This window comes from Yarrowia lipolytica, chromosome 1B (assembly GCF_001761485.1).
Source record: "Yarrowia lipolytica chromosome 1B, complete sequence".
Taxonomy (NCBI): Eukaryota; Fungi; Ascomycota; class Dipodascomycetes; order Dipodascales; genus Yarrowia; species Yarrowia lipolytica.
Genome location: NC_090771.1, coordinates 2,028,166 through 2,054,675, shown reverse-complemented (window position 1 = coordinate 2,054,675; position 26,510 = coordinate 2,028,166). Strand labels below are relative to the sequence as shown.

The 26,510-nt window shown below is 49.0% G+C and overlaps 12 protein-coding genes across 12 annotated transcripts; 4 read left to right on the top strand and 8 right to left on the bottom strand.

Moving 5' to 3' along the window:
* Positions 1–140: 140 nt before the first annotated feature.
* YALI1_B20527g (uncharacterized protein) lies at positions 141–1,968 on the bottom strand (the record flags this gene model as incomplete). Its single annotated transcript, XM_500941.1, has 2 exons — positions 141–1,770; positions 1,823–1,968. The coding sequence occupies 2 exons, from the start codon at positions 1,966–1,968 to the stop codon at positions 141–143; spliced, it is 1,776 nt and encodes a 591-aa protein (XP_500941.1).
* Positions 1,969–2,544: 576 nt separating this feature from the next.
* Positions 2,545–4,740, top strand: YALI1_B20521g (uncharacterized protein; the record flags this gene model as incomplete). The annotated part of the gene is made up of 1 exon (XM_500940.3): positions 2,545–4,740. One exon carries the CDS (start codon positions 2,545–2,547, stop codon positions 4,738–4,740), a length of 2,196 nt encoding a protein of 731 aa, XP_500940.3.
* A 566-nt stretch (positions 4,741–5,306) lies between these two features.
* YALI1_B20493g (uncharacterized protein) lies at positions 5,307–5,891 on the top strand (the record flags this gene model as incomplete). Its single annotated transcript, XM_500939.1, has 1 exon — positions 5,307–5,891. The coding sequence occupies one exon, from the start codon at positions 5,307–5,309 to the stop codon at positions 5,889–5,891; it is 585 nt and encodes a 194-aa protein (XP_500939.1).
* A 298-nt stretch (positions 5,892–6,189) lies between these two features.
* On the bottom strand, positions 6,190–8,391 carry YALI1_B20462g (uncharacterized protein; the record flags this gene model as incomplete). Its single annotated transcript, XM_500938.3, has 4 exons — positions 6,190–7,493; positions 7,783–7,851; positions 8,067–8,140; positions 8,369–8,391. 4 exons carry the CDS (start codon positions 8,389–8,391, stop codon positions 6,190–6,192), a joined length of 1,470 nt encoding a protein of 489 aa, XP_500938.1.
* Positions 8,392–10,213: 1,822 nt separating this feature from the next.
* On the bottom strand, positions 10,214–13,051 carry YALI1_B20416g (uncharacterized protein; the record flags this gene model as incomplete). Its single annotated transcript, XM_500937.1, has 1 exon — positions 10,214–13,051. One exon carries the CDS (start codon positions 13,049–13,051, stop codon positions 10,214–10,216), a length of 2,838 nt encoding a protein of 945 aa, XP_500937.1.
* Positions 13,052–13,726: 675 nt separating this feature from the next.
* On the bottom strand, positions 13,727–13,963 carry YALI1_B20407g (uncharacterized protein; the record flags this gene model as incomplete). The annotated part of the gene is made up of 1 exon (XM_500936.3): positions 13,727–13,963. The coding sequence occupies one exon, from the start codon at positions 13,961–13,963 to the stop codon at positions 13,727–13,729; it is 237 nt and encodes a 78-aa protein (XP_500936.3).
* Positions 13,964–14,484: 521 nt separating this feature from the next.
* Positions 14,485–14,736, bottom strand: YALI1_B20399g (uncharacterized protein; the record flags this gene model as incomplete). The annotated part of the gene is made up of 1 exon (XM_068282099.1): positions 14,485–14,736. The coding sequence occupies one exon, from the start codon at positions 14,734–14,736 to the stop codon at positions 14,485–14,487; it is 252 nt and encodes an 83-aa protein (XP_068138200.1).
* Positions 14,737–15,286: 550 nt separating this feature from the next.
* On the bottom strand, positions 15,287–16,834 carry YALI1_B20378g (uncharacterized protein; the record flags this gene model as incomplete). Its single annotated transcript, XM_500934.3, has 1 exon — positions 15,287–16,834. One exon carries the CDS (start codon positions 16,832–16,834, stop codon positions 15,287–15,289), a length of 1,548 nt encoding a protein of 515 aa, XP_500934.1.
* Positions 16,835–18,091: 1,257 nt separating this feature from the next.
* Positions 18,092–18,751, bottom strand: YALI1_B20359g (uncharacterized protein; the record flags this gene model as incomplete). The annotated part of the gene is made up of 1 exon (XM_068282098.1): positions 18,092–18,751. The coding sequence occupies one exon, from the start codon at positions 18,749–18,751 to the stop codon at positions 18,092–18,094; it is 660 nt and encodes a 219-aa protein (XP_068138199.1).
* A 2,179-nt stretch (positions 18,752–20,930) lies between these two features.
* Positions 20,931–22,313, top strand: YALI1_B20337g (uncharacterized protein; the record flags this gene model as incomplete). Its single annotated transcript, XM_500933.1, has 1 exon — positions 20,931–22,313. One exon carries the CDS (start codon positions 20,931–20,933, stop codon positions 22,311–22,313), a length of 1,383 nt encoding a protein of 460 aa, XP_500933.1.
* A 428-nt stretch (positions 22,314–22,741) lies between these two features.
* Positions 22,742–24,178, top strand: YALI1_B20319g (uncharacterized protein; the record flags this gene model as incomplete). Its single annotated transcript, XM_500932.1, has 1 exon — positions 22,742–24,178. The coding sequence occupies one exon, from the start codon at positions 22,742–22,744 to the stop codon at positions 24,176–24,178; it is 1,437 nt and encodes a 478-aa protein (XP_500932.1).
* Positions 24,179–24,640: 462 nt separating this feature from the next.
* Positions 24,641–25,750, bottom strand: YALI1_B20289g (uncharacterized protein; the record flags this gene model as incomplete). Its single annotated transcript, XM_500931.3, has 1 exon — positions 24,641–25,750. The coding sequence occupies one exon, from the start codon at positions 25,748–25,750 to the stop codon at positions 24,641–24,643; it is 1,110 nt and encodes a 369-aa protein (XP_500931.1).
* Positions 25,751–26,510: the final 760 nt, after the last annotated feature.

The window sequence follows — 26,510 nt, the reverse complement described above, 5'->3', positions numbered from 1 at the left end:
CTTGTGTACGACGAAAAAAAAACACGCTCACCGTACAGAACAAATTATCGCAAGTACAACAGTACAACTGTAGCACCCGAAGTACTAATTTTCCTCACACATATTTTTACATCATGGTTAATTTAGTCTATTTACATTAGCTAAGATTGGTCATCAAGGCCAACAATGTCCTCAAACAGTTTCTGGCAAGGAACCTCGGCATTGAGCTTGGCACACAGAAGGAAAGCACCGGAAAGCTTTCGGTGCAGACCGTAAGTCTCTTCAGGAGGAGGGGTCAGTCGTTCCTTGAGCATGACACCAATGTTCTCTCGAACTCGATCGGTGACAGTCTGGTTGGCAAAGTTGAAGTCTCCCCCTCCGTTCTCGCCGTTAAAAGGCTCACCAAGAGTGATCATGGAGTCGATGTGGGCATTGAGCATTGCTTTCGACTCGAGACCAGTAAGGTATCCGAGTTCAAGAGAGTACTTTTCACAAGAAGCTCGATCCTTTCGAACGGCTGCTCGCAAGCAGTTGAGGTAGTCGTTAATGAACTGGTCGGAGTAGCCTCGAGAGGCACCGAAGTCGAGAAGTTCCAACTTATGGGTCTTGGGGTTGTACAGGAAGTTGGCCCAGTTGGGGTCGGTCTGCATGAATTTGAACTTCGCAATCTCCAGCAAACACAGCTCCATTATTCGGGTAGCAATCCAGTTCTTCGTGTCCTGATCCCAGGGACCCTTTACGATATCTTGGCCTCGAAGTCTCTGCATGGTCAGCACCTTGTCGGTGGAAGCCTCATGATAGACCTTGGGAACAACGTAGTCGGGGTAGTCGGCCAGGAGCTCCTGGAATCGCTCCAGGTTCTGTGCCTCCCGGATGTAGTCACACTCCCATTTGAGCTCTACTCGAGCGTTAGCAACAGTCTTGTCAAGGAATAGACCCTCGGGCAGCATGCTGGAGGCAGTCATGAGAATCATCAGGTTGTTAAGATCGGAGTCAATGGAGTCAGCCACGCCTGGGTATTGAATCTTGATGGCGACGGGCTCGTAAGAGTCTCGCAGAACAGCGGTGTTAACCTGGCCAATAGAAGCAGCGGCAATGGGCTTGTCCTCAAAGGAAGAAAAGAATTCGTTTCTCCATCCTTGGCCGAGCTCCTTGGTAAGCACCTTGTGGAGCTGCTCGGCGGGCATGTAGTTGGCACTGTTCTGGACTCGAGAGAAGATCTGCTGAATCTCAGGCGGGAAGACTCGAGAGTCCTGGAAGGATAGCTGCTGGCCAATCTTGAGGGCAGCTCCTCGCATCTGAGACAGCGACTTGACGAGACGTTCCACATTGCCGGGGGTAAGCACCAGAGATCCGGCGTGAGAGTTGTCTCCGGTGAGACGTCGGAAACCTTCACCCAGAGCACCAACACCGAGACCAGTGGCCAAAGTGCCGTAGTGGAAGAGTCGCTCGAATCGACCGGAGGGCACAGCAGAAGACATCATTTCTTCTCTGATTTCCTTCTCTCCAATGATCCGATCTTTGGGCACCTCCGCTCCAATGATCTCTTCGCCAATGGAAGGTCCCTTGTCGGAGGACGACGAATACATTCGCTTGGTGGAAGGATCCACGGAGTTGCCGTTGATTGTGGGTCGCTTGTTGTTGAAGGGATCAAAGACCATCTTGGCTGAGCTAGACCCTGATCCCAACGGACCATTGGGCACACCAGGAGTCAGGCCCGTGGGTCCTGTCTGGGCAGGAGGATCTCTAGGAATGGTTCCATTGGCAGTCGAAAGTGGAGCAGGTGGGCATCTGTGTTAGCAATCGTTCAAAAAGCGTGTCTGTCATATATTTCGATACTCACACTGAGCTCACTACACAACCCTTGAGACCGCTCACAATGGACGAGCCCTCGAGGTGGTCATGAATGGATTGCTTCTGGATATCCCAAGCCTTTTTGGAAATGTTGGCGACCGAACGGCCCAAGCCCACCAGTTCGTAATTGCGCATTTTTGTTTGATCAAGTTGCAGTCTCCAAGATGATGTTGTAGGCTGATCTTGGGAGCTGTGGTTAGGGTTGAACTGGGAGTAACGAGATTTGATAATCGGAGAGGGCGATATTTGTGAGCGGCTCAACTCCATCAGTTGCACACAACTTAGAGTGGCGGCTTCAGAGACAGAAGAGAGACAACGCCTTTCATTCTTCATGTACGATCACACTCCGTAACATTGTATCAGTGGGACTATCTTCGGATGTCAACCACCATGACCAGTATAGGTGATTAGTAAGACACGCTTGAGCAAGTATAACGAGTTGGTTTCATTTGGGGAAACTGAATAGAGCAAAAAGGAGAGTTAGCGTATGACATATTTTGCATGTTTAATACCTCCTGGTAATGTTCGTCTCTCTTCATCCCTCTTTCGGTCGTCTATCCTCCGTGTCATCTTGTCGCCACTATGATATGAACCATATAAGGTTCGAACTCTTTTTAAAAAATTCAGAAATCCTGCATAGGGCTATTTGAACTGTTGTATTCCCACCCATACTCATCATATTCATTGACGAACGATAAACCAACAGTTACAATGGAACCCGTGAGCAAAAAGCCCAAGACTGACGAAGAGGAAATCGTCGAAGACTATGAGGTTGAGGAGTATGTTCCCGACAACACCCTCGTTGAGTTGGCGTCTGGACTGACCCGACTCCAGACCACAGCCGATGAAGGCATGAAGCACGAAGATGGACCTAACAACATGTTCAACGGAAAGGAGCTGTCGACAAAGTATTTCGATATCCTTAAGGTCCGACGAGACTTGCCCGTCCATGTTCAGCGACAACAGTTCCTCGATACCTTCCACTCTACTCAGATCATGGTGTTCGTTGGTGAGACTGGATCTGGTAAGACTACCCAGATCCCTCAGTTTGTGTTGTTTGATGATCTCCCTCAGCTGCAAGGTAAGATGGTTGCCTGTACGCAGCCCCGTCGAGTTGCAGCCATGTCTGTTGCCAAGCGTGTGGCTGATGAGATGGATGTGAGACTTGGCGAGGAAGTTGGTTACTCCATTCGATTCGAGGATAAGACCAGCCCCAAGACTCTTCTCAAGTACATGACTGATGGTATGCTTCTGCGAGAGGCCATGCACGACCACAACCTGTCTAGATACTCATGCATTATTCTCGATGAGGCCCACGAACGTACTCTGGCTACAGATATCCTCATGGGTCTGATCAAGCAAGTAGCTGTCCGACGGCCCGATCTTAAGATCATTGTCATGTCCGCCACACTGGACGCCCAGAAGTTTCAGTCGTACTTCAACGACGCTCCTCTCCTGGCTGTTCCCGGTCGAACCCACCCCGTCGAGATCTACTACACTCCCGAGTTTCAGCGAGACTACCTTGAGAGTGCTCTTCGAACTGTTCTCCAGATCCATGCCACCGAGCCCGAAGGAGATATTCTGCTATTCTTAACCGGTGAGGAGGAAATTGAAGACGCTTGCCGAAAGCTCAAGCTCGAGTCCGACGAGCTCACCCGTGAGTCTGGCTGTGGTCCTCTTAAGGCCTACCCCCTGTACGGCTCTCTGCCCCCCAACCAACAGCAGAAGATTTTCGACGACGCTCCTCCTGGAGGACGAAAGGTTATTGTCTCCACCAACATTGCTGAAACTTCGCTTACCATTGACGGTATTGTATACGTCGTCGACACCGGCTTCTCCAAGCAGAAGGTGTACAACCCTCGAATCCGAGTTGAGTCTCTGCTTGTGGCTCCCATCTCAAAGGCGTCTGCCCAGCAGCGAGCTGGCCGAGCTGGCCGAACCCGACCTGGTAAGTGTTTCCGACTCTACACCGAGGATGCCTTCAAGAAGGAACTCAACGAGCAATCCTACCCCGAGATTCTGCGATCCAATCTTGCCAGCACTGTTCTGGAGCTCAAGAAGCTGGGCATTGACGATCTCGTTCACTTTGACTTCATGGATCCCCCTGCTCCCGAAACTATGATGCGAGCTCTGGAAGAACTCAACTACTTGACTTGTCTTGACGACGATGGAAACCTCACCGAGCTCGGTCGACTTGCTTCCGAGTTCCCCCTGGACCCCATGCTGGCCGTAATGCTCATCTCCTCACCTGACTACTACTGCTCCAACGAGATTCTGTCTTTGACTGCTCTTCTGTCCGTGCCCAACGTGTTTGTTCGACCCAACAACGACCGAAAGGCTGCCGACGAGGCCAAGAACAGCTTTGCTCATCCCGACGGTGACCATCTAACTTTGCTGAACGTCTACCACGCATACAGATCTGACGAAGCCCAGGCTGACCCCAACGAATGGTGCTACCAGAACTATCTGTCTCTGCGATCTCTGCAGTCTGCCGACAACGTGCGAGCTCAGCTCAAGCGACTGATGGAGAAGAATGGACTGGAGCTCATGTCCACTCCCTACGAGGACCGAAACTACTACACTAACATCAGAAAGGCTCTTACTGCCGGATACTTCATGCAAGTGGCCAAGAAGAGTTCTCAGGGAGGCAAGAACTCTTACACCACCGTTAAGGACAACCAGGACGTGTTGATCCACCCCTCTTCGGTGCTTGGCCAGGACTCCGAGTGGGTGATTTATAACGAGTTCGTTCTAACCACTAAGAACTACATTCGAACCGTCACTGGCATTCGACCGGAGTGGCTATTGGAGATTGCTCCTGTCTACTACGATCTGGACACCTTCCGAAAGGGCGACATCAAGATGTCTCTCGAGCGAGTGTACAAGAAGCTGGAGGCGAAGAAATAGACGGTGGCGCTAACACGCAAGTGGAGGACAAAATAATGTATAATGGTAATCGATAGATATAGATTTTGACTGCGGGCTCGTAAGCATGTGATTGTGGGCCCGGACGTTGTAAATTTATTGGGGAACTCGGGCTTGGCTGTTCCACATGGTCGTCGTTGAGAGCATTTTAGGTGTTAGATTTTTGTTTATTTTATAATCACATAATGCATTATGCATTATGAATGGCTTAACTGATTATTTAACAAAACTTGCACTAATTTGACTATTTCCCTAACTGATTAGTTGATTATTAAGGCTCACTAGTAGCACATAAAATGCGAGCATCAGCATTCAGAATAGTGATCCGAAATGCGTTACTACCACGTTGATTACTACCCTGCAAGACACTCTCCGGAGTTTTTCCTTCAACTACTATACAGTGGTACCATGGTTGTAGTTAACAATACAATGTGTGTACAGTAATTAGCTACCAAAACACGTTCACCATCATTAAACTTCCAACATACAGCCAGTCTCATTTGTCTCACCTTCACTGCTCAACTTTCTCATCTTCAACTCACGCCATAATGAACATTAATATCACGCCAGAAACGCCTCAGACGTCTTCCACGGCGCAAGGGACATCGTCCAACAACGCAGGCTCTGGGAATACTCGCATCCAGTTCTCTCGAGGCAACAGTCGAAGCTCAGGGCTACGGGTACCTTCCCTTCGAGGGGAAGACTCAGAGGCCGCGGAAGATTCAGATGCAGAGGCTCCTGATGCGAGGTATTCTGCTGGAAGCAGTGGAAGGCGACGTGTGGACACTCATGACAAGTTGTGGGCCGAAATTGACATTCTGAACGAGGTGCAACGCATCTCTCAACTCACACAGTCCGACAAGGGTTTCTTCGGCAAGGCCCACTCAGATGCAGTGAACCAGCTGCGACAGACACAAATCAATCTTGCACGTGCTCTATCTAACATCGATAAGCGAATGGACAAGTATGAGATCGCAGAGGCAGGCGATATCGACACTATTAAGCGAACACTTTTCAACCCTGAACACTTCGAGCAGGTGAACCATAACGTTGAGCAATCGTTCATTAAATTGCAGGCGGTAGGAGAAGCCATGAAGGAGGCTCATGACAGAGAGAACTGGGACGAGAGTTAGATGGGGGATTTCCGTTTATTTATTCAATATGTATTCTCAAGACATGAGCGCAGCGCGCACTCGCATGTACTGATAGCGATAGACATCGGGTAGATATAGCACCACAAACGAGGAGTATACATATTCCTCCAGATATCCCCAAGTTACTAATTAGTACAGTATCAACGTTCATTCTGCACCTTGCAATTCTCATATAGGTAACGCACTACATACTGTACTAGCTATTGTACTGTACAGTGCTAACGACAAGTAGTCAAACATAACCATACTCATTTCATTTTACAACACTAAAAACTACTTAAGCATCGTAAGTGGAAGAAGAAACCTCACCACCTCGGCCGGTCCAGTTGGTGTGGATCCACTTTCCATCACCATCGAGGAGCTGGTAGGTGTGGGCGCCGAAGTAGTCTCGCTGGGCCTGGAGCAGGTTAGCGGGGAGCTTGGCAGATCGGTAACCGTCGTAGAAAGCCAGAGCCGAGGCAAAGGCGGGAGTGGGAACACCCCAGGTGACAGCCTTGGCCACGGTAGCTCGCCAAGAGGGGTTGGCCTTGGAGATGGCGTTCTTGAAGAAGTCGTTGAACAGCAGGTTCTCGAGGTTGGGGTCCTGTCGGTAAGCCTTGGTGATGTCAGCAAGGAAGACGGATCGGATGATGCAACCACCTCGCCACATGAGGGCAATACCGGCGTTGTTGAGCTCCCAGCCGTAGGTCTTGGCGGCCTCTCGGATAAGCATGAAACCCTGGGCGTAAGAGATGATCTTGGAGGCGTAAAGGGCCTGCTCGAGCTGGTCGACAAACTCCTTCTTGTCACCAGTGAACTTGACGGGCTCGGGGCCATCAAGAACCTTGGAAGCTCGGACACGCTCCTGCTTGAGGGCAGAAAGGCATCGAGCGAAGACGGCCTCACCGATCAGGGTGACGGGCATACCAAGGTCAAGAGCGTTGATAGCGGTCCACTTTCCAGTACCCTTCTGGCCAGCAGTGTCGGAGATCTTCTCAACGAGAGGAGTTCCAGAGCCGTCGTCGTACTTGAAGATGTCTCGGGTGATCTCAATGAGGAAGGAGTCGAGGATACCGTTGTTCCACTTGGCGAAAACGTCTCCAATCTCCTCATTGGTGAAACCAGCACCTCGCTTCATGAGGTCGTAAGCCTCGCAGATAAGCTGCATGTCACCATACTCAATACCGTTGTGAACCATCTTGACAAAGTGGCCGGCACCAGCGTCACCGACCCAGTCACAGCAGGGCTCACCATCAGCCTTAGCAGAGATGTCCTGGAAAATCTTCTTAATGTGGGGCCAGGCCTCCTTGTTTCCACCGGGCATGATGGAGGGACCGTATCGGGCACCCTCCTCACCGCCGGAAACACCGGAACCAACAAAGAGGATTCCCTTCTCGTTAAGCTCCTCGTATCGTCGGTTGGAGTCGGGGAAGTGGGAGTTACCACCGTCAATGATGATATCACCCTTATCGAGATAGGGCAGGAGCTGTTCGATGAAAGAATCGACAGCAGCACCGGCCTTAACGAGCAGAATGATTCGTCGGGGTCGCTTCAGCAGAGCACACAGCTCCTTGATAGAGTGAGCACCAATAATGGACTTTCCTGTTTGTTAGTATTCGTGTTGGGCACTTGCCATGTCACGTGTTTCCCTCCTATGTCAAAAAAATGCAATCAATCACCGTAGGCTGTGTGCTTTCGCTTTCACACTGCCTCGGCGTATGACTGGTTTTCCTGTAAGGTGCACGGCTGAAACTCAACTTGTTACCCTGCGTAGGTTGCATGAAAGTCTAGCTTGCCGATACCGGTAATTTTGTTTTTTAATGGTGACGTAGCAATTGTGGGGGAAGGTGGGGTCAATGGCTGTAAACAGCATAGCTGGACGGATACTCACCCTTGGCCTCGTTCTCGAGGAAGTGGTCGACCTTGGAGGTGGTTCGGTTGTAGGCAACAACCTCGTAGCCTATTGTTAGCAACAATGCGACATTTCGGGGATGGGAGAGGACACTATCAAAATAGAGTTTGACTCCCTTCATATGAGCAAGTGGAAGTGCATGGAACCAGCAACGACCTTAGATCAATCTAACCAACGTAGTGTTACAATGGCGATTATCAGAGGAGCGATTGCTGGGTATGCTCTGTATCTTGCTGGTGCGTCTTGAGTCAATTGATACTTACCGTGGTCGGCCATGTTGAGGATCAGGTTCTGGCCCATGACGGCGAGACCGATGAGGGCAATGTCAGCGACAGGCCTGAGTTAGCAAAAGTGTGTTGAGATTGAGGGGGTGTTGCGCTGACTTTACTTTGACCTGTGACATGACTTGGTTAAGTCGTAGTCTGTGGTGAGCATAAGCGATTGTGGTTGAGGGTTTTACACAACCAGTGTAATTGGGGTCAAATGGCGGCTGCTGGCCCATTGACGTCGAGAGCTGAGGAGGTAGAGCCCGGCGGTGATTGCAATTGTGTGCGGCAATACTCACTTGATGTTTGAAGTGTCAGTCATTGTGTGATGGTGTCGTTAACAAGAAAATGTCAAGTTGCAGAAAAGGTCTGGAGAGGGACGCTGCAGCGTTTTATAAATCCAAGTCTCAGCCAACTCAACAGACTTTGTGCTTAGTAAAGCAACTCTATTTCGCTGGCAATCGAGTTTATGCACAGTGTGGTCATTTGGCGGATTAAACGCTCAAACTTTAGTCATCCGTGGCAGTCCAGACTTGTGAGCAATCTCCCCACACTCAAGTAGAAGTCGTTTGTTGGTTGTGGCTGGTGCTCAGATGTGCCGTCTTGGAGAGAGAGTTGTTTTTGGACTATATTTCTCAACGGTTTCCAAGTAGACCATGTTGTTCAAACCACGCCTTCTTGCTCTAGTTACTGGCGATATACAGTATATCGTCCATTGCTCCATCATACCATAATAGCGTTCTGTCTACTTCTACTACAAGTAGGCACCATGTAATGGTTGCACGATGACAGCCAGCGTGCCATTTGGGCTAATGCTCTTCAATTGACCGGTGAAATTCCCCTAAGCTTGGTACTCACAAGAACCCGAGCCACGAAAACGCATGTGATAACCCGTTGTGCGACTTCGGACCACGATAACGTGCAACTTTGAATGGGGCAGCAGCATAGCTCAGAAAGGTTATCAAGTGGGGGAAGGATGCCCACACAATGATCGAGTTTGAGAGACAGTCATACAGAGTGATGGACAACATGCACACTTGCGCATATGATGACGACATTGTGAGTCACCGGCAGGAATGAGCATGGTCAGACGAGGGTGGACAAGCTACTAGATTAAGCAGCCGACACACGCCACCCTCTCGGACCCCACAAACGTCACAAATCTCGGCCCTTTTTCCTTTTCTTGTCGCCCTCGGGATTTGACTTCGAAGCTTTCAGCTTGTCTGACACTGACTGGAACTTGGCTCTGACTGGATCTGTGGCCACAGTTTGACTACTAATACTTGTACTTATAGCTTACACATCTCAGCCCCTACATGCCGAGGTACGACTCACTCATTCGTGCATAAATAGGGCAATCAGATAAAGGGGGTCTTGGCCATTGTGCGGAGCCCGTACGAGCGAGTCGAAAAAGCAAAAACAAAACAAAAGGGCCCATCCCCCCCACCTACGACCCCGAGCCTCCCTCTGACAGCTCAACCGCGACGCTGTGCATTAGCGCTCAACAGAGCACCGTCTGCCAACCGAAAAATAAGCAAGCGTTGCATGAAAGAGCGGATAAACGGAAAAACATCCACGTGGTAGAGAGAGGGGGTGCGAAGTCAATTGAGTCTCGGACGTGGCAGTATTTTGTGTGGGGTTGTAGCTATCTGACCTAATCTGTATTTTTTCGGAAAATACTACTGTTGACCCTCAATTCCTCAGGACTTGTACAATACTCGTATCACATCACCCTTATTATGGATAATTCATTTTAGCCTGTTGAGACCCATTTGCGGGTGCCAAAAAGAGACACCCACACTAAGAGATGGGTTATCAATTGGTGGGAAACATTGCACTGTGCAATCGACATGCAAGACCCCACTGATGTCTTGAAACCCATGACAAAGAGCTCACCTCAGGGCATGCATTCTACCATGGCTTTTTTGCCGGAGCTTGATCTACTCATACCTTTGCTAGCCGAATCATGAAACCGTATGTATTGGTTGGTAGCTATTTGTAGTCCCCAGACCATCGTCGGGTTGAACTCAATGCGCTCACTCAGCAGGCGAGTAATGAGACAGTCCATAAAACTTCCGTGTTGTATCTACTGTAGTACGATATTTAATACTGCAAGTGCAGAGTAAATCAGTTAGATACATCAGTTACAGACAAAAGTCACCAAACAACAACTGCTGGTCGATGATAGAATGGGTGACCCAGTCCTTGGACAGGAACAATGAGCTCACACCCTTTCGCTCCTCCACGTATGTGCCCACGGCCTTCTTCCATTTTTTCTCCTCGGCCTTGCCAGGAACACAAATAAATATAACGAACGGAGCCTGGGCAGAAGGCGCTCCTCGATCAATACCGTCCAACTCAGCGGAGTAGCTTTCGGTCTCAGAAAACTTGACAGGCTGTTTGCTACGCCCAGCAGGAAGACTCACTTTGTTTAGTGTCGCGCCGTGGGATTCTGCAATGCTCATTATAGCATCCATACCAGGCTGAGCAGTGTAGTTGAGAATCAGACCCTCAAACAGGCGTCCCTGGAGAATGGAGGCTCGGCCAAGAGCTTTGGCAAACTTCCCCTTACCTCCTCCTAGGAGCCATTGGTCAACCACGGGAACTTGAGTCTGTTGAGCCACACACTCCTGAAGATACTTTTCTGACAAAAAGACAGTCTTTTTGGCCATGGCTCGAAGGAACTTCTCAGTACGTTTCACCTTATCGGAAATGACGTGGGTGGCATTATCAACGTCCTCAGTGATGAATATCCCAAGCCTGCTCAGCTTCTTGTCTGCTGGTCGCATGGAGTCCGCAATGCCAGTTACGACCACATTCATAGGTTCGGTGAAGTCAGCTGGTGCAGCGGATCCAGCCTTGGAAGAAGGACTGGGCTGAGCAGATTTTGTTTTCTTGCCCTTGATTTTAGGAACGCTGGTGATTGGCTCGTCGTCTTCTGTGAAAGAAAGAGAGTCAGTAGCGGGTGTGGGGGATGAAGCTGCTGCTGCTGCTGCAGGATTGGAGTCCTTGGCTGGCTTGGATGAGCTCCTAGGACTGGCCTTAGGACTGGCTTTGGGTATAGCCATGGGAGAAGCGGCAGCTGTTTTGTCACTCTTCTCCTGACTCTCAAGCTCCTTTCGGGCCTTCTCGACTTCTGCTCGTCGTTTGTCAATCTCTTCAGGAAGCAGAGGAATGTTGCGTTTCTTATTCTGCAGCTGTTTCTGAAACACATTTAGATCTTCAATGTTTTTGTGAAGTTTGATGGCAGCAGACGACGCCGCGGCTCGTCGTGATCGAATTGGAGTGGTTTCGGTTTCGAGCAGAGACTTTCGGGACTTCTTGCTGGGTGTGGGGCCCTCGTCTTCTCCCCCAGATTCACTAAGACGCTTGTTTGCAGGAGAAGAATCAACCACGAGAGCAGGACTGGAGGGCTGACTCTTCTCATCCTTGATCTCCTGATTAGTCATGTAAAATTGCTTCAGGGTTTCAGCATCGAGCTTTTGCTGGCCCAGAACTTCAAAGATACCCTCAGAATGTCGTGGGAAATGGGTGTACTGAGGCAGTGACAAGCTCATCTCCTGCCATTTGGCGAAACACTCCTCAAGCCAAAGGTGGTTGATTACATGCACGTTCCAGAGTCGCGCTGCCTGGTATTTGCCTCCCTCCGGGACGCCAGCAACCAGAAAGTCGTTTGTAGTAGAGAAGTCACGCGTGTACTTTGCTCCAAGAGTCTCGATCAGCTCAATCAAGTATGCTCGTCCATCTCCATAGTAGTTAGTGATGGAAATGACCTTGTTCGTCAGACTAGGAACTCCTTCACGGGGGACAGGGTAATGCAAGAGTTTGTCCAAGGGGGAAGTCCATGTCTTGTTGGCCACCATATAATAAAGCCAGACGAGGTTACCTACCAACATGTGGGACCTAGATGCCCAGATGTATTCGTCTCCATCTCGGTATCGGCCGATGTACACAGTTGGCTTGGGTTCGGTGGAAAATGAGGTTGTAACCTGGCCACCACAGTCAATGATGATTTGCATGATGGTAGACTCCATTCGGGAAGACAGACAGAGATCGGATCCAATGTAGAAGGCGTGGTTCTGGAATAGTTGAGATTTTGGTTCCAAAGAAGAAATGATGAGCTCTGTCGATCCCTCCAGAGAGGTGTCTGATTCGATCTGGGCGCCTTCCAGGTTGGACTTGCCACGCATGAGTCGCTGGATGAAGTTGGGCACGTATTTCGACGAAGGAGGGAACGTGAAATCGAAGGGACCTTCTTTTCGAGATGAAACCACTACGGTCTTACAGGGTTCGACTTGTGAAGAAGGAGGGGGGGGCTTGGGCTTGTCAGAGTCTGCTCCTGAGGGCTCCACGATTTCTCCATTCTGATCCACCTCGAGATGCAACAAGTAAGGCGTGATGTCCAGTCGTCGTTTGAGCTTGAGACAGTCGTCCACCCACTGAGGAATGACAATGGGAATGTTGTTAGCGGCAGCAATCCGACATAGGCGGTGGTTGAGGTCGTATGCAATCACGTGTGTGACCATCTTGGTGAGCTCCTTGTTAACAATGCCTCCTAAAACAATGATTCCGGCCTTGAGAGCAGCCATGTCGCCTGGTCGCATGCCACAGATTGTCACAAACGCGTTGGAGAGCACGTTCTCCGGGTTTGGTGAGTGGGGTCGATCGGGGAGAGTGACACCCATCTTAACTGAGTCGTACACCCAGCTTGGCTTGACTACGGGCAGAAGCTCTCCTGCCAGAGTGTCAGATTCTTGCAAGTGCTGACTGTACATGGACGACACCACGTGGGTAGTGTCAGGCGGAATCGTGTCTGTAGTTTTCTGAGCCTGGGTGACTGTCGCTCCGTTGGAAGTGATGAACTTTTTGAAATCGTCCACATCCGCCACGTCCAAGTTGTCCAGGACAACGTGGATGTGGAGTAGATGGAAGACGCCCCGATTCGGCTGCTCGAGGCGCTGTGGGGTGGCGGTTGTGGCCATACTTGAGGTGTGTGGTGTGAATGTACTTGTAGTGTGTTGTGGTACGAGCTAATTAACGTGGAAAATAAAATCGAGTTCGCGACGCGATTCCACAAAGTTCAGTGGCGGAAACTGGAGAGTCGCGAGTAGTATAACAGATGTTTGGAATTTTATAATGGAAGGGGGGCATGAGAGTTGGAGACTGTTGGTTACGGTGTGTCTTTTTTGTGTGTTTATTTATTATGAATATTGTTCCAGAGATTAGTCCTCGTCGGTTATTCCTGGTAAAAAAATACGCTTCACAGGAAGCTGCATGAGGTGACAGAGTTGGCATGCTTCATACTTCTCCAGTGTGTGAGTTCGTACACTGGACGTTTCCGTTTCATCCATGCCCAACTACAGTATACGGAAAGCATGATACCAGTTGTTCATACTACAGTACTGTACTGTACAGTACCGAAGTATCTCTCGTTTGCTTGTTACCACAACAGAGCTTGATTTCCCAATGAGTGAACGAACTAGTCCGTATTGATACCACCGCGACTTCACTCACGCTCGCAGTTTGATTGATTCCAAGTGGCTACAAGTAGCCACTGCTATACTCGTTGCTACACGATCTTTGCTAAAAAGGAACAATCAATTTTGCACAATAAAACCAGGAAAAAAAAACACTACTTGGAGTAAACCCATAAAAGCCTAACTCTGACCTTTCTGCTCAGGTCGAGCCAGCTGCTGATGCTTGTCCTGGCCCAGCTGCTGTCGCGGAGCCTGCTCAACTCGGATTGATGGTCTGACTGTTGTTGCATCCGGAAGCAGCGCTCTCGGCGGCAATAGAATCTCCCACACGTTGTTGCCAGCATTGCAAGCAGGGAACTGCTGGTTATTGAAGTTGAGGTATCCCTGGTTGTTGACAGAGAAGCCCTTGGAGCCCATTTGGAGGTTGTCGGCGTTGGTTAGAGCAAGATTCTGGCTTTGGCCAGGAGTAGCAAACTGTCGGCGCTGAGTGTCAACGAGCTGATCCCTGTAGAAACCTGGTAAGAAGTCTGGGATCTGATGGCCTTGACCTCATACCCAGGTTGCTGGTCGGAGGAGGCAAGCAGTCTGCCGTTCTGGTTATATACCGGAGAGTAATGGATGTCTTCAGAGGGAGCAAAAACTCGGAGAATGACGTCGGGTTAATGTGCATGGCCGTTCTGTCGCACACCGTTTAGAGAAAGTCTGAAGGGGGTCTCGCAAGGGGCTTTGTTATTAAACGCCTGGTACATGTAGGAGTTCTTTCGCCCCTGGCCCTGCTGCTGAGTCTGCTGCTGCTGGGGTTGAACCTGCTACAGGTTTCGGTCCTGAGTCTGCTGCTGTCGGATATCTCACTTCTGCCGCTGGCTGTCCTGTCCCTACTGTCCCTGCTGGTCATGGCCCTGCGGTCCCTGCTGCTAAACGGGACAGGCAAAGAACTACTAGTTCTGGTTGAATTGCAGAGCAACATCAGACATGTCATCGTTTGGAGAAGAATACTCCCACTTGCCGGAACCCTGGGAGTGAGCTGCCCCCTTGCTGGTCAGCAGACAGGAACCAGTTTGGCTGCATAAATTGCTGGGCATTGGGGCTGGATCGAGAAAGATCAAGATTGCCCTTAGTGTCGTCGAAGAAGACCATGACATCAACCAGGGGCTGGCCGTTGGAAGAGGTGTGGCTCCGCTGGGTGCCATAGAATATGCTGGCCATCGGTGTACATGACTTGAGGTCCAAAGGCATTGGCCGTTCCTGGTTGGCCTGGAGTCGGTACATATAGTCAAACTAAGGCCACCAGTATGTAGTTGATCGCTGCCATCTAACTACCAGACTGCTGCATCTGGTTTCCGGTGTGCTGATGCTGGGCAAAGCCGAGAGTGACGATGGTAGCAATGGAGAATTTCATTTTGAGAAAGCTGAAAAGAAAAATGTAGTTGGAAAAGGTGGAGAAATTGAACGAACTGAAGAGTTGGTGCGGAATTGAGAAGGATTCGGGAGGGTATTTATCCGTTATCTACTCTTCTACAGTAAATGCAGTAAGGCTAGTTATACCCATGCAGTTACATCATGCCTTCCTGTTTAATGACGGGGAAGTAATATTCATGCATATATTCATTCAGTCAAGTTTTCACATGCCATAAGGATAATTAAAAAATCACCAATACAACACTGCTACCATTGAAAGTCACATTTAAATAATTAGTCATTACATAGTGGATACACAACGCTGCGAGGATATCACTTAGCTTACATGAGCAGAGAGGCAGCAGCCAGAGCTCCGGCCAAGAGAAGTGAAGACATACCGTTCGAGCCAGCGGTGTTGGCCTTTTCAGCAGCAGAGCCAGAGGCCTGGCCGAACTGTTGGAAGCCACCGTTTCCGGTGTTTGAAGCGGTGGCAGCGTTACCTTGAGGGTTTCGAGAAGAAGAGCCGGTGGCAGCTGCAGAACCGCTGTTGCCGCCGTTGTTGTTGTTGCCGCCGTTGTTGTTGCCAGAAGAGGCAGAAGCAGAGCTGGTCTCCTTGGAGGAAACTCGCTCACCAGAAACAACCTCGGTAGGGTCAGCGTCAGAAGAGGTGGACTCCTTGGAAGAAGTAGACTTCTTGATGGCGGAACCAGACACGTCCTCCAGGGACTCGGTAGAAGAAGCCACGGATGTGGTCTTCTTCGTGCTGGCTGCGACACCACCAGTGACGTTAGCAATGTTAGGGTCGTTGTCGGGGTGTTGCATCATACCGGTGGGAGCAGTTCCGTTCTTGGATCCGTCGTCCTTCTCAGGGTCAGCACCAGTAGCGTCGAAAGAAGCGAGGACAGTATCATCACCGGTAATCTCGACATCGGCCTCCATGGCGTTCAGGTCGGTGTATCGGTAAGACTTGTCTCCAGACTTCTTGGCAGAAGCGGGGGGATCGTAACAGTCGACATCGATCTCGGTGACAGTCGCGTAGTAGTATCCGTATTTCTGGATATCTTCAGCGTCCCAGTCAATCTCTCCTCCGGCCCAGGCAATGGTTCCCTCGGCGTTAGAGGCCTGTCCAGCGGGCCACAGAGACAGCTGGATTCGAGAGGGAGTCTGGGGGTACATGTAAGACTTGGTCTTTTCGTCCCAGGTATCGGACTTCTTGAGAACTCGACCAGGTTGGTCGTCAACAGCCCAGGTGATCTGGTCGGGAGTCCAGTCGATGGAGTAAGTGAAGAAATTCTCGTGAGTGTTATCGACAGAAATGTTTATTCCGTGAGTCCAGTCGAGCACTCCCTGCCAGTAGTAGTTGGTCTGAACAGTGTTGACATCGGCACCAACAAACTCGTAATCGATCTCATCCTTGACATCGGAGAAGAGAATGAAGGCCGAAACAACACCCTGCAGGTGAGAAGACTTGAAGGTTGCGGAAACCTTACCATACCACATGTAGTCGGTGGAGGAGAGCACGGTTCCGACAGAGTTCTTGGGCATGGTCAGAAGCAAACCGTTGTTCTGCTGAATCAAGTTACCGGTGTAGACCCAGTCGAAGTTCTCGGCGTCTCCGAGGTACTCAGTGTTCTTTGCGATTCGATCCATGGAAGTGAACTTGCTCTGTCGCTTCTTGCAGACGGGCATGGGCATACAGGACTTGAGCTCGAAGGAAGACTTGGGGTCACAGCCTCCGAGGCAGTAAGCGCCGGTACCACATTCACCGTACTGAGAGCAGCAGGGCTTGTCTTCGGGACAGTGGTTATCCACGTCACAGGAGATGGACTTGTAGTCATCAGCCACGGCAACCGCGGTCAGAGCGGCCAGTACCAAGGTAGAGAGTTTCATTTTGTACTGGGTGATGCAAACGAGTGTGTGTGGTGAGAGAGAGAAAAAAGGATGCAATCAGTTGGGAGATGGGGGGTCGGAATGAATTTGTACTTGGTTCCTCTCTCTGTGTGCAGGCTAGGAGTAAAAATAGCAGAGGTAGAAGCTTGAGTTTGTTTGGGTTTTTTAGTTCGACGCGTGGGTCGAGCACCTAAGACGGGACGATGTGAAGGAGTAATATGTGGGAGTAGGGGGTATCTGATTGGCATTATACCTGGAACTGGTCCAGATCGATAGAAATTTACGTGTATGAGGTGTGTTGATACTAACCTTGACCCCCTGTTAGGTGTTGGTCATACCTCAATTTACCCCCGTTTAGCCCCGTTAGACATTGACTTTTTGCATCTTTCCAAGCTGGGCATTGTGCGAGGTTGGCTCATTCATTTTGCTTTCGAGTAAAGTTGAGACGGGGTTTAAGGGGTTGCGGAGAGATTAGGGGCTGTACTGGGACTCATCGGGGAAAATTATTATAGAACAATGGTACAAACATTAAGATCAGCTGGCGGAATTCACCATTCCATTCGCTTTCAGTTCTCCAGCACGTCCCAATGGTACTGTACACTATTTTCCACCGCAGCACACATCTCAAATGACACTGGCCGAACCCTAAACCGTTCTCCCCAACTTTGTCTATTTGTCTGTTTCTCAAAATAGAACCTGCGGTCGCCCAATTAGCACTGGTCTAAGAGGACGGAAAGCGCGCCAGATCCCGGATATTGTAAGATGACAAAACAGCTTGGACACGCGCCGTAGGGGCTCCCTGACTACCCAGCAACTCATTCCACGATAGTATTTGCGGCATCCCCTCATGCACCAATCCGTCACAACAACACCATGGAGACATACGATATGTGCGTTGAAAGCAAATCTGGCAGGCGACACCAAGCGGGAAAGGGAGCACAGGCACGATGAAAAGGAACCAGCCAAAGCGAAGTGAAGTGTAAGTGAAATTTAAAATCGGGGGAAAATCGACCTTTGCCTTCATTAAAGACGCTTCGGGGTCTGATGCAGTAGCAAGCAACCGTTTATGAAGTCGCGCTATAATGTGTACCATTTGTTGTATGGCTCCCACCACGCGACCCTGTTGTACTTCGCGTCTCCATAACAACGGTTACTCTCCTTCCTCCCACTTCTTTGTCTGGTAAGCGTGTGACAATTGTGAAATGATCCTGTATGAGCACTTTTCGGGCTTCCCTAACCCAACATAGAAGGTGTCAATCAGAGGAAATCTGAACACGTGATAGGCGCGGCCATGCAGGGATGTGGCACATCCCGAGTTTGTGGTGTTTTTAATTCGCCAAAATGAGGTATAATTGAAAACAGCATTCGGGGCCCTGTACAGTACGAGTCACACGGTTCTTGGGTCATTAAATCCCAAATGAGCCCTCTCGATGAATGTGTACCCGCCCGAGGTGTCAGTGTCTTTTCGGGTTGTGTGAATCTCACAACAACTAGTGGCTCATCTGCCCAATCATATTGTACCTCTTGGCAATTTAACACTGGAATGTATATACGATACAACGCATAATATATCCATGTGCAACTCATCAAGCGCGTACAAGGCGTACCTGGGACGGATGTGGAGATTGTACAAGAACAATGCTCGTCGCACGCTCGTACAAGATTTAGACATCCGAGACAGCGCCCTGAAGAGCCGTAGAAAGAGAGCTTTTGGGTTGAAGGCTGGACGTATGTGCCTGGCTCGATCTGGCTTCCGACACTATACATACTGTGTTTCAGTTTCAGAACATGTTCCAAGCATTTCGAGGCTGTGCACTGGTAGGAAAGTGCAATGAAACAATACAATACTGTAGAAATGCATCCCAATATGGTTCCATGTGATGAGACAGTATGTTTTGAAGATTGGGAACAAAACATATAGAAGGGGGTATATTCAACAAGCAGGGGAATAGCAGTAAATAACTGGTAGCGCCCGCCAATGTCTAGTTATTCCGCCTCTTTTGACACCAACCGTATTCACTTGAAAGCAACGGTCGAATCATAGCCGCCGTTAGAACACAAACCCGAGAGGCTCGAAGACATTGTCCGAAATTGATGATATTTCCAGTACAGTATCTCTGAGTTATTAGAAGCAAGTGTACACTGTACTTATACCCGTGCTGGTTCAAACACGATACAATGGTCTGGAAAAACAAACGATGACTTCAGAGATGTATGAATAGTAAAAGAGGCGCCGAATGGTGTTCGAACAGACGGCCGAGTGCCGTTTCAGGGTACTGACCAATATCGTAGTTTGGGTATCATTGAATAGTTTTTCTGAAGGAAGCACTCGTATAGGAAGCACTCGTATAGGAAGCACTCGTATAGGAAGCACTCGTATAGGAAGCACTCGTATATAAGTGGCAGCTGTTGCTCGCGAGTCGCATTGAAGAAAGATATCCAGATGCTTTGGGGTATCCCAGTTCGTATCGGGACTGGTATTGTAGTTTCTTGCCGTTATATAAATGGCCAACCCTACGTACAGTAAGTTGACCCTTCAGTATGATTATGTCAATCCGTATTGCAGTTCCACAATTACATGCAATACATTCCACTCGTGCAGTATTTGTAACAGTAGTACCGGTACTCGTAAATGTACAGTACATACTGTACGTCTGAAGTCGTAGTCGTTGAGTACCTCACCGGCCACCAGTCTTCCCACGACTAACACTTCCACTAAACTCACTGTTAGAACTAGGCATTTGAACCCGAATGTGGATTGAAACGGCTGCCTACCCACCGCTTATGTATAGGTTCACTAGAAACACATCCCCAGTATGCCATAATTACAGCTGCTGTCCCATAGAGTACAAGTACAAGTAGTATTGTGCTGGCTGTACTGGTTATTGCATTCACGATGCACATAAGTCAGAAGCGAGAGTGTAGATCTTTGGGAATTGTTCCCGAGTTGTTAAAGAAATCACCGTATCGTACAGTTGAATATTCGTACTCTTCTTTTATAGTATTACAGTATGTACTGTATTTTGATGATTTTACCACGGAAGAACTTCCACTTCCACCTGTAATTGTTGCCCAAGGCCATTGGATGCCACAGGTAGAAGCTTGTGAGGCCCCACATTATTACTGTACGATACTACAGCCTGCTTGTACAAGGAGGTTTAAACACCCAGTCTTCATGAGATTAGTCATACGCACGGCTTTCAAAGAGGATTCCGCGGAAGAGCAGAAATAACAACCTCGCAAGCCCGTCAGAACTCTGAGACACTCCCATGACCCGCAACCCCATCCCATAGCTACAAACACGTACAGTAGCGGCTATTATTTCATTTGAGCATGCCAAGAGTTCCATCATGAAAGAGGAGACTCATGAGATGCACGCATTGCGGGTGGGGGGACGTCCTTTGGTCTGGAGTGGATGGTCAGATACATATGAAATGATTTAGAGAGTAACAACAACGGCACTAGAATAGCAAGCAGTAAGTCTTAGATTGTAATATTGTAATACTTACTGCCCATACACTACTCGATGCCACGGCTGTACCCCCTTACTCGTTAGTCTCACACTACCCCCACACTTTCGGCGTGGATTCGGAACGATAACAAAGGGTGATGTATGGATAATGTCATGGAGCTTGAGGTTGGAGAAATAGCAGGAAAACGGTGTTACCTTATGTTGGGCTCGCTTTTCACCTTAGCTCGGGGATTGAACCCCCTTTCTTTCGTGTTCCTACACGGCTCGTAAGATAGACGAGCCTTCAGCCGCATGGCTATCAAGACAGGAGACTATAAGAATACCGCACCATATACAGGCGTGTCAACCTCACAACGTATGTGAAAGAACTCGAAGTTTGTGTGCAGTGACACTAACCAGCTCAAACATGCGCCGTTTTAAATATCCAGCTAAAACCTGCTTTGTGCCCCGTCCTTTTTACAACTGTACTTGCATGTATATCATACGGCTAAAGAGAAAAGTCAAACTGCAGCAACATGTGTGTGGGGTAAAGGATATGAGTCAGTCAGATAACAACATATATGTAGTGGTGAATGGACGTGGGGGCACAACTTTTGATCTCGACAACAAGAAAAAGCACACAACATGTCTGCAGACCCAATAGGTGAGAAAACCACTTACGTGGTCGGACCAGACGACACCGTCGTGGAATACGATGTTGAAGCAGGAGTCATCGATGATACAGATACATGCTCATCGCCAACTACAGCACCACTCCCAACAGTGAAGTTGGGAGCTCAAATTGGAGAAGCGGATCAGGAAGAGTTCCCTGAGGGAGGACGAGGATGGCTCGTGGTGGCCGGAACTTCATGTGCTCTCAACACGGGTTTTGGTATGGTCAATGCGTTCGGCATCTACATGACATATTATGGCCAGGAGATGTTCCCCAACACTTCATCAAGCACAATGTCTCTGATCGGAGGCCTCCAGGTGTCTTTAGTGTATTTCTCTAGTATCCCCGTAAGAATGCTCATAAACAAGCTTGGTGTACAGCCTGTTCTGGCCATCGGTGGCTTTCTTATTGTGCTCTCTCTTATGATGACTTCAATTTCTACCCAAGTCTGGCATTTATTCTTGGCCCAGGGTGTCACTTTTGGTCTGGGGGCAGGATGCTGTTACCTGCCTGCAGTGTCTGTCCCATCGGAGTACTTCAAGAAGAAACGAGCACTGGCCCTTGGAGTCACCGCTGCTGGCTCCTCAGTTGGGGGTGTCATCTGGCCTATTGCCATCAAGAGGCTGTTTGCAACTGTGGGATTTGCATGGACCAACCGCATAATTGGCTTCATTTTCATCCCAGTCTTGACCTTCATGGTCTGGGCTACGAAGCCTCGTTTGGCACACTCAAAACAAAAGGTCTCATTTGAGCTGCTCAAAAACTGGCGCTTTCTGGTTCTGTGTGCAGCCCAAATGGTAGGCATGTTTGGCGTTTTCCCTGCCCTCTTTTATGTGGACACCTATGGAGAACGACTCGGAAACCTGCCGCCAAGTGTGCTCAACTACTCTGTGGCTATTCTAAACGCATCTTCAGTGCTCGGAAGAATTGGCCCCGCATATCTGGCTGACAGAATAGGCCGCCTCAACGTCTTGACACCTTTTGTGTGTATGACAGGTCTCTTTCCCCTCGTTTTTTGGTTGCCTTCACGTGGAGAATCACTATTTGTTCTCTTTCTTGTAACGTGGGGAATAGCTTCTGGATGCTTTATCTCCATGTTTCCATCTTGCGTTGGACAGTTGTTCGGTGTCAAACATACACTCTCGGGTATAGCCCTTCTCAACATGGCTGGTGCGCCTGGAGCTCTAGCCGGAGGAGCTATTGGAGGCAAGTTCTTACCTCTGCCAGATCTTGCCCAGGGTATAGAAGGATTCACCGGGCTGATTGTCTTTTCAGGAGTGGTCATGCTGGTATCCTCACTCATCTTGCTCAGCTTGCGTCTATCAATCTCATTTAAACCATCTGCATTTATTTAATTTAATTCACCTTTAGTACACAACCAGAGTTGGCGGTCTTTCTGGGCTTCCTCAATCTACAGTAGGTCAGCGGCATTTTTGTGGGCTAGGCTGTAAAAACAGATGTTTTCGGATTGTTAGGGATTTGGTTGGGTGTAAGCAATAACAGAGGAAAGGGTTCAGTACAACGGTATCTCAATCTCCCCCTTATTTTTCCAAGCCCAGGTCTTTTTATCTTCTCCACTCCACTTTCAGCACTTCCAGTTCTATCAGGTGTGGGTATAGCAACTGTAGCAGCGAAATCCCTGGCTTCTAATTGCTTTGATGAACCCCCTAAAAATACATTTAGATGAAGTTAGTAACATTAGCGCAGATCGATGCTAGAATATATATAACATGTTGCAAGAACACTCAGAGATGTTGTTACCGTCATCAAACAACTGTTAACAATGCTTACTCCCGACATTCTGTTGAGCGTGGCCCTGAATCTGGATCTGATTGATGTTCTCTCTCTGACCCAGGTAAGTAGAGCTTTCCGAGCGGTTATCCCCGAATCACTAATACGAGACCTATTGCACGATAAGTGTCCATACTATGACTTACAAAATTCCCCGCATGATTCGTGGAAGGCCTGTGCTGGAAACTATCTGAGAGCTCAAATTCGACCTACCCCAGACAAGATATGGGAGGGATTCGACGAGCTTTGCAGTACAGACGTCCCCCTACCAAGCGACTTTTTGTGCCTATGCAAGCCTTCCAACATTGCCTTCAAATGGTCTTTCTGCAATACAGGCATTTCATTTGGACCTCGAATGCTGGATCTCACTGAGTCTCCCTCTCCCCGTAAACGGACTCCTCCTCCTGGGGAATACTTTCAGAAGTGCGGTGTGTTTGACGGTCAAGAAGCATCTGTTCTCAAACGATGCGGGATTACAATGTGGATGTTAGGCGAGGTGGTGGAGCTCCAGTCTTCTCCCCAAGTTATGGCAGCCATTGTCTTGTATGACCGGCTCAAGTTTGCACTGCTGATAAAACACAAGGTGTCTAAATGGGAAACCCCAGAACCAGACCATATAATGGAACTTGAGGGACTTTATGCGCCGTTCAGAATCCAGCTTGTGGGCAAACAGGTGTTTGTCATGGCCGCTGCTGATGGAACAGAAACAGCCGTCACCGTCCAACGGGGAGAAGACCTCATTCGCCTGGAACATAGCCACTCCAGAAAGTACCAGCCTATTGGACTCACTTGTTATGATGGCAAAACAACCATTGTTGACATGGCCAGCGTTTTGGAAACAGATGTCGAAGTTCATGAGTTTCTCTGGAAACTGAATCCTTACAAGTTCACTACCCGATTCATGACCGTGGTCCAAGACGAAAACAAACCGCAATACGCAGTGGTATACCGTCGACCAGGTTTGGCAACTACATTGCTGAACTTGGAAACAAGAGAGGCAAAGGTCTTAATGCCAAAGTCAAGAACGGGCGTCTTTCCAGACTACTTTACTCCAGAAACATATTTCCTCATGGTGGGAATGTCTAAGGGAAGACTTGCTGTCTTTAAATACACCAGGAAGTACCTCCACCGACTCTATAAAAACCAGCATGGTCTGAATCTCCCCGACAGCTTGGCCACTTGTTTATCGGAAACTCCAAAGATGCCTTTGTTTGAAGCTCTCATGAATATGAGACCGCAAGAGTCTGGAACGGTCCCTCTTCTCAGAATTGTGAACGAAAGGAACAGGTTCAACGAACAGAACAGATTCCATAGCCACACCTTTGCCTATGGCTTCACAACCGAAGGCAATTCGAGAGGTCGCGCTTATGGAATCGACTCGTATAAAGCTGAAGGAAAGGGAGACGTTCCGAGCGCTCAGATGCAATAGTCGTCCAGCTAATGTGGATTCAAAAACAACCCCAACAGTAATCTTGAAAATTTGAACGGATCAATCTGAACACTCTTGCTCCAGGTCATTCTTCTAACGCACATCCCCAGAGTCTAGAGGGAGTTGTGTTGTGAACATCCTAATAAACAATGCAATGGATTCGGGATATCTTCTGTCTCGCCCCCTACTCGATGTCGAGTAAACCGATCACCAACTAACAATACTCCTCCGCGTTCTGCCATTGACTCTCAAACAGACATCGCTATCAACGGAACAGCATATTTTAGCTTCTTAGGACGAATAAATATTGATACCGGCTCTCCCTCGGTATATTAAGCAATCCATTCATACACTCATTCATCAGGTTAATTTTATATATATAATTTGTCTATTCAAACACCGTAAATTACTGGTACCATCATCTCCTCCTTTTCAAATACACGTCTATTTGCATTAATGAAATTACTCGCCAATTCGCAGAACGTGTTTGTCGAACAGAGCCTTAGCTCGGGTCCAGACAGGAGCAGTGTCTCGCTGAGGAAGCTGCAGGAGAGAAGGCAGCAGAGCCTCAGAAAAGGCCTCGGAAGCCTCTCGCGGCAGAAGAGAGGGCAGGTGGTCGATCGAGCACACGGACAGCTTGGGGCCAGCAGTGGTCTCAACAGGCACGGTGGGATGGTCGAACGTGGTAGCAATTGTGTACACGGGGACAGGGTTGTGGGGGTTGGTGGTGTCAGCAGAGACGTCGACAATGACACTGAGCTTTCGGGTCTCCTTGTTGAGCAGATCGTAGTTGATGAAAGGAGGAATGGGCTGAGACAGGTAGATGCAGTTGATGAAGATATCCGCGTCAGCAATCTCTTGGAAGGGTCCACCCTTCTTGGTCTCGTTCATGTCCCATCGAATGATGTTCTCTTCGGGGATACCGACCTTTCGGGCCAGATCAATGGCACCGGATCCACATCGGCCAAGAGCACCAATCACCAGGACGGTAGGGAGCTTGGAGCCCTTCTCAACAGCAGCGGCAAGATCCTTCTTAATCTTGTCGACAAGCTCGGTCTCATTGGGATAGGCAGAGACACCGGGCAGGTTTTCGCTGTCGGGGTGGGTCTGCTGGAAGGCCCAAGTCTCGACACCGATGGCGGCACCGGCGAATCCAGCGTGGAAGCCAAAGGCGGCAACTCGTCGTCCATTGTCATCCTCCAGGAACTCAAGGTCGTACAGAGTTCCGTTTCCTGCGGGGAATCGGCTCAGAACGTCCTTCCATCCGCCCTGATCCTTGTAGCAGTGAGCAAACTGGATGTGCTCGTGAGACAGAGGGAAAGATTCCTCAGGCAGCTCCTTAAGACCAATAATCATTCGGTCCTCGGGGGCAGAGACCCAAGAGCCCTCCTCGACAAGAGTGGCTCCGACATCGACAAACTCCTGGTCGTCGAAGATTCGAAGGGGAGACTTCTCCACAAAGACCTCGAATCCAGCATCAAGCAGCTTTCGGGTGGTAGTAGGCGTGAGAGCAGATCGGTGCTCGAGAGGCTTGGTCTCGGCTCGGAGATGGAGCTTCACTGGTGCGGTCATTGTGTCTGTGTTGTTGTATGTGGTGAAGTGACAATGGATGGTGTGTCGTATCAGGCTGGGGAACAATTGTGCTTAAGTATGCTGCAGTTGAGTAAGAGTCATCGATCCACCAAAATAAAGTTTGCCATTAGGGTTGGAGAGAGAGATGGTGGCTGGAAGAATTAAATGACATCAAGCTGAGGATTGTGGGTGTGCAATAACACATGTTAGGGGTGACCTGTGGCTCGAAATCTGATAATTATTTTGTAACTTTATGATTATTCTTAGATTTTTTAATATTCCTCTATATAACACATAAGTAGCTGTCGTCTAGTTGTTCATAGCCTGACTCCTGCAATAGATTAGTGCAGAGTGATTTTGTGCAATTGAGAGCCACGGTTGAGTCAAGTGACTTTGTGTGTGAAGTCATCTTACGTTTCAAGTCTCACAGGTTACTCAATTGGTTGGTTGTCTGCCCTTTACAGATATTTACAGTACCTGAGCGTAAAGTCGTTCATCCACGGAATGACTGTTCCTGTCACGCAGTCATGATCATGGATGTGGCTGGTCAGGAACCATTTTGGATAGGAGACTTAGGGATTGGACTATTATTGAAAAAACTGAGCCGAATATGATATAGTTCTATTTGAATGCAGAACTTCTGATGGTCAATTCACTTATTTCAGGCATATCGGTCATGGGTGGCAGCTGCCACGATGTTATCTCGTTGGAAACCTCGTCCGCCATTAACCGAACATGCTTCTAGAAGATGAGAATACAG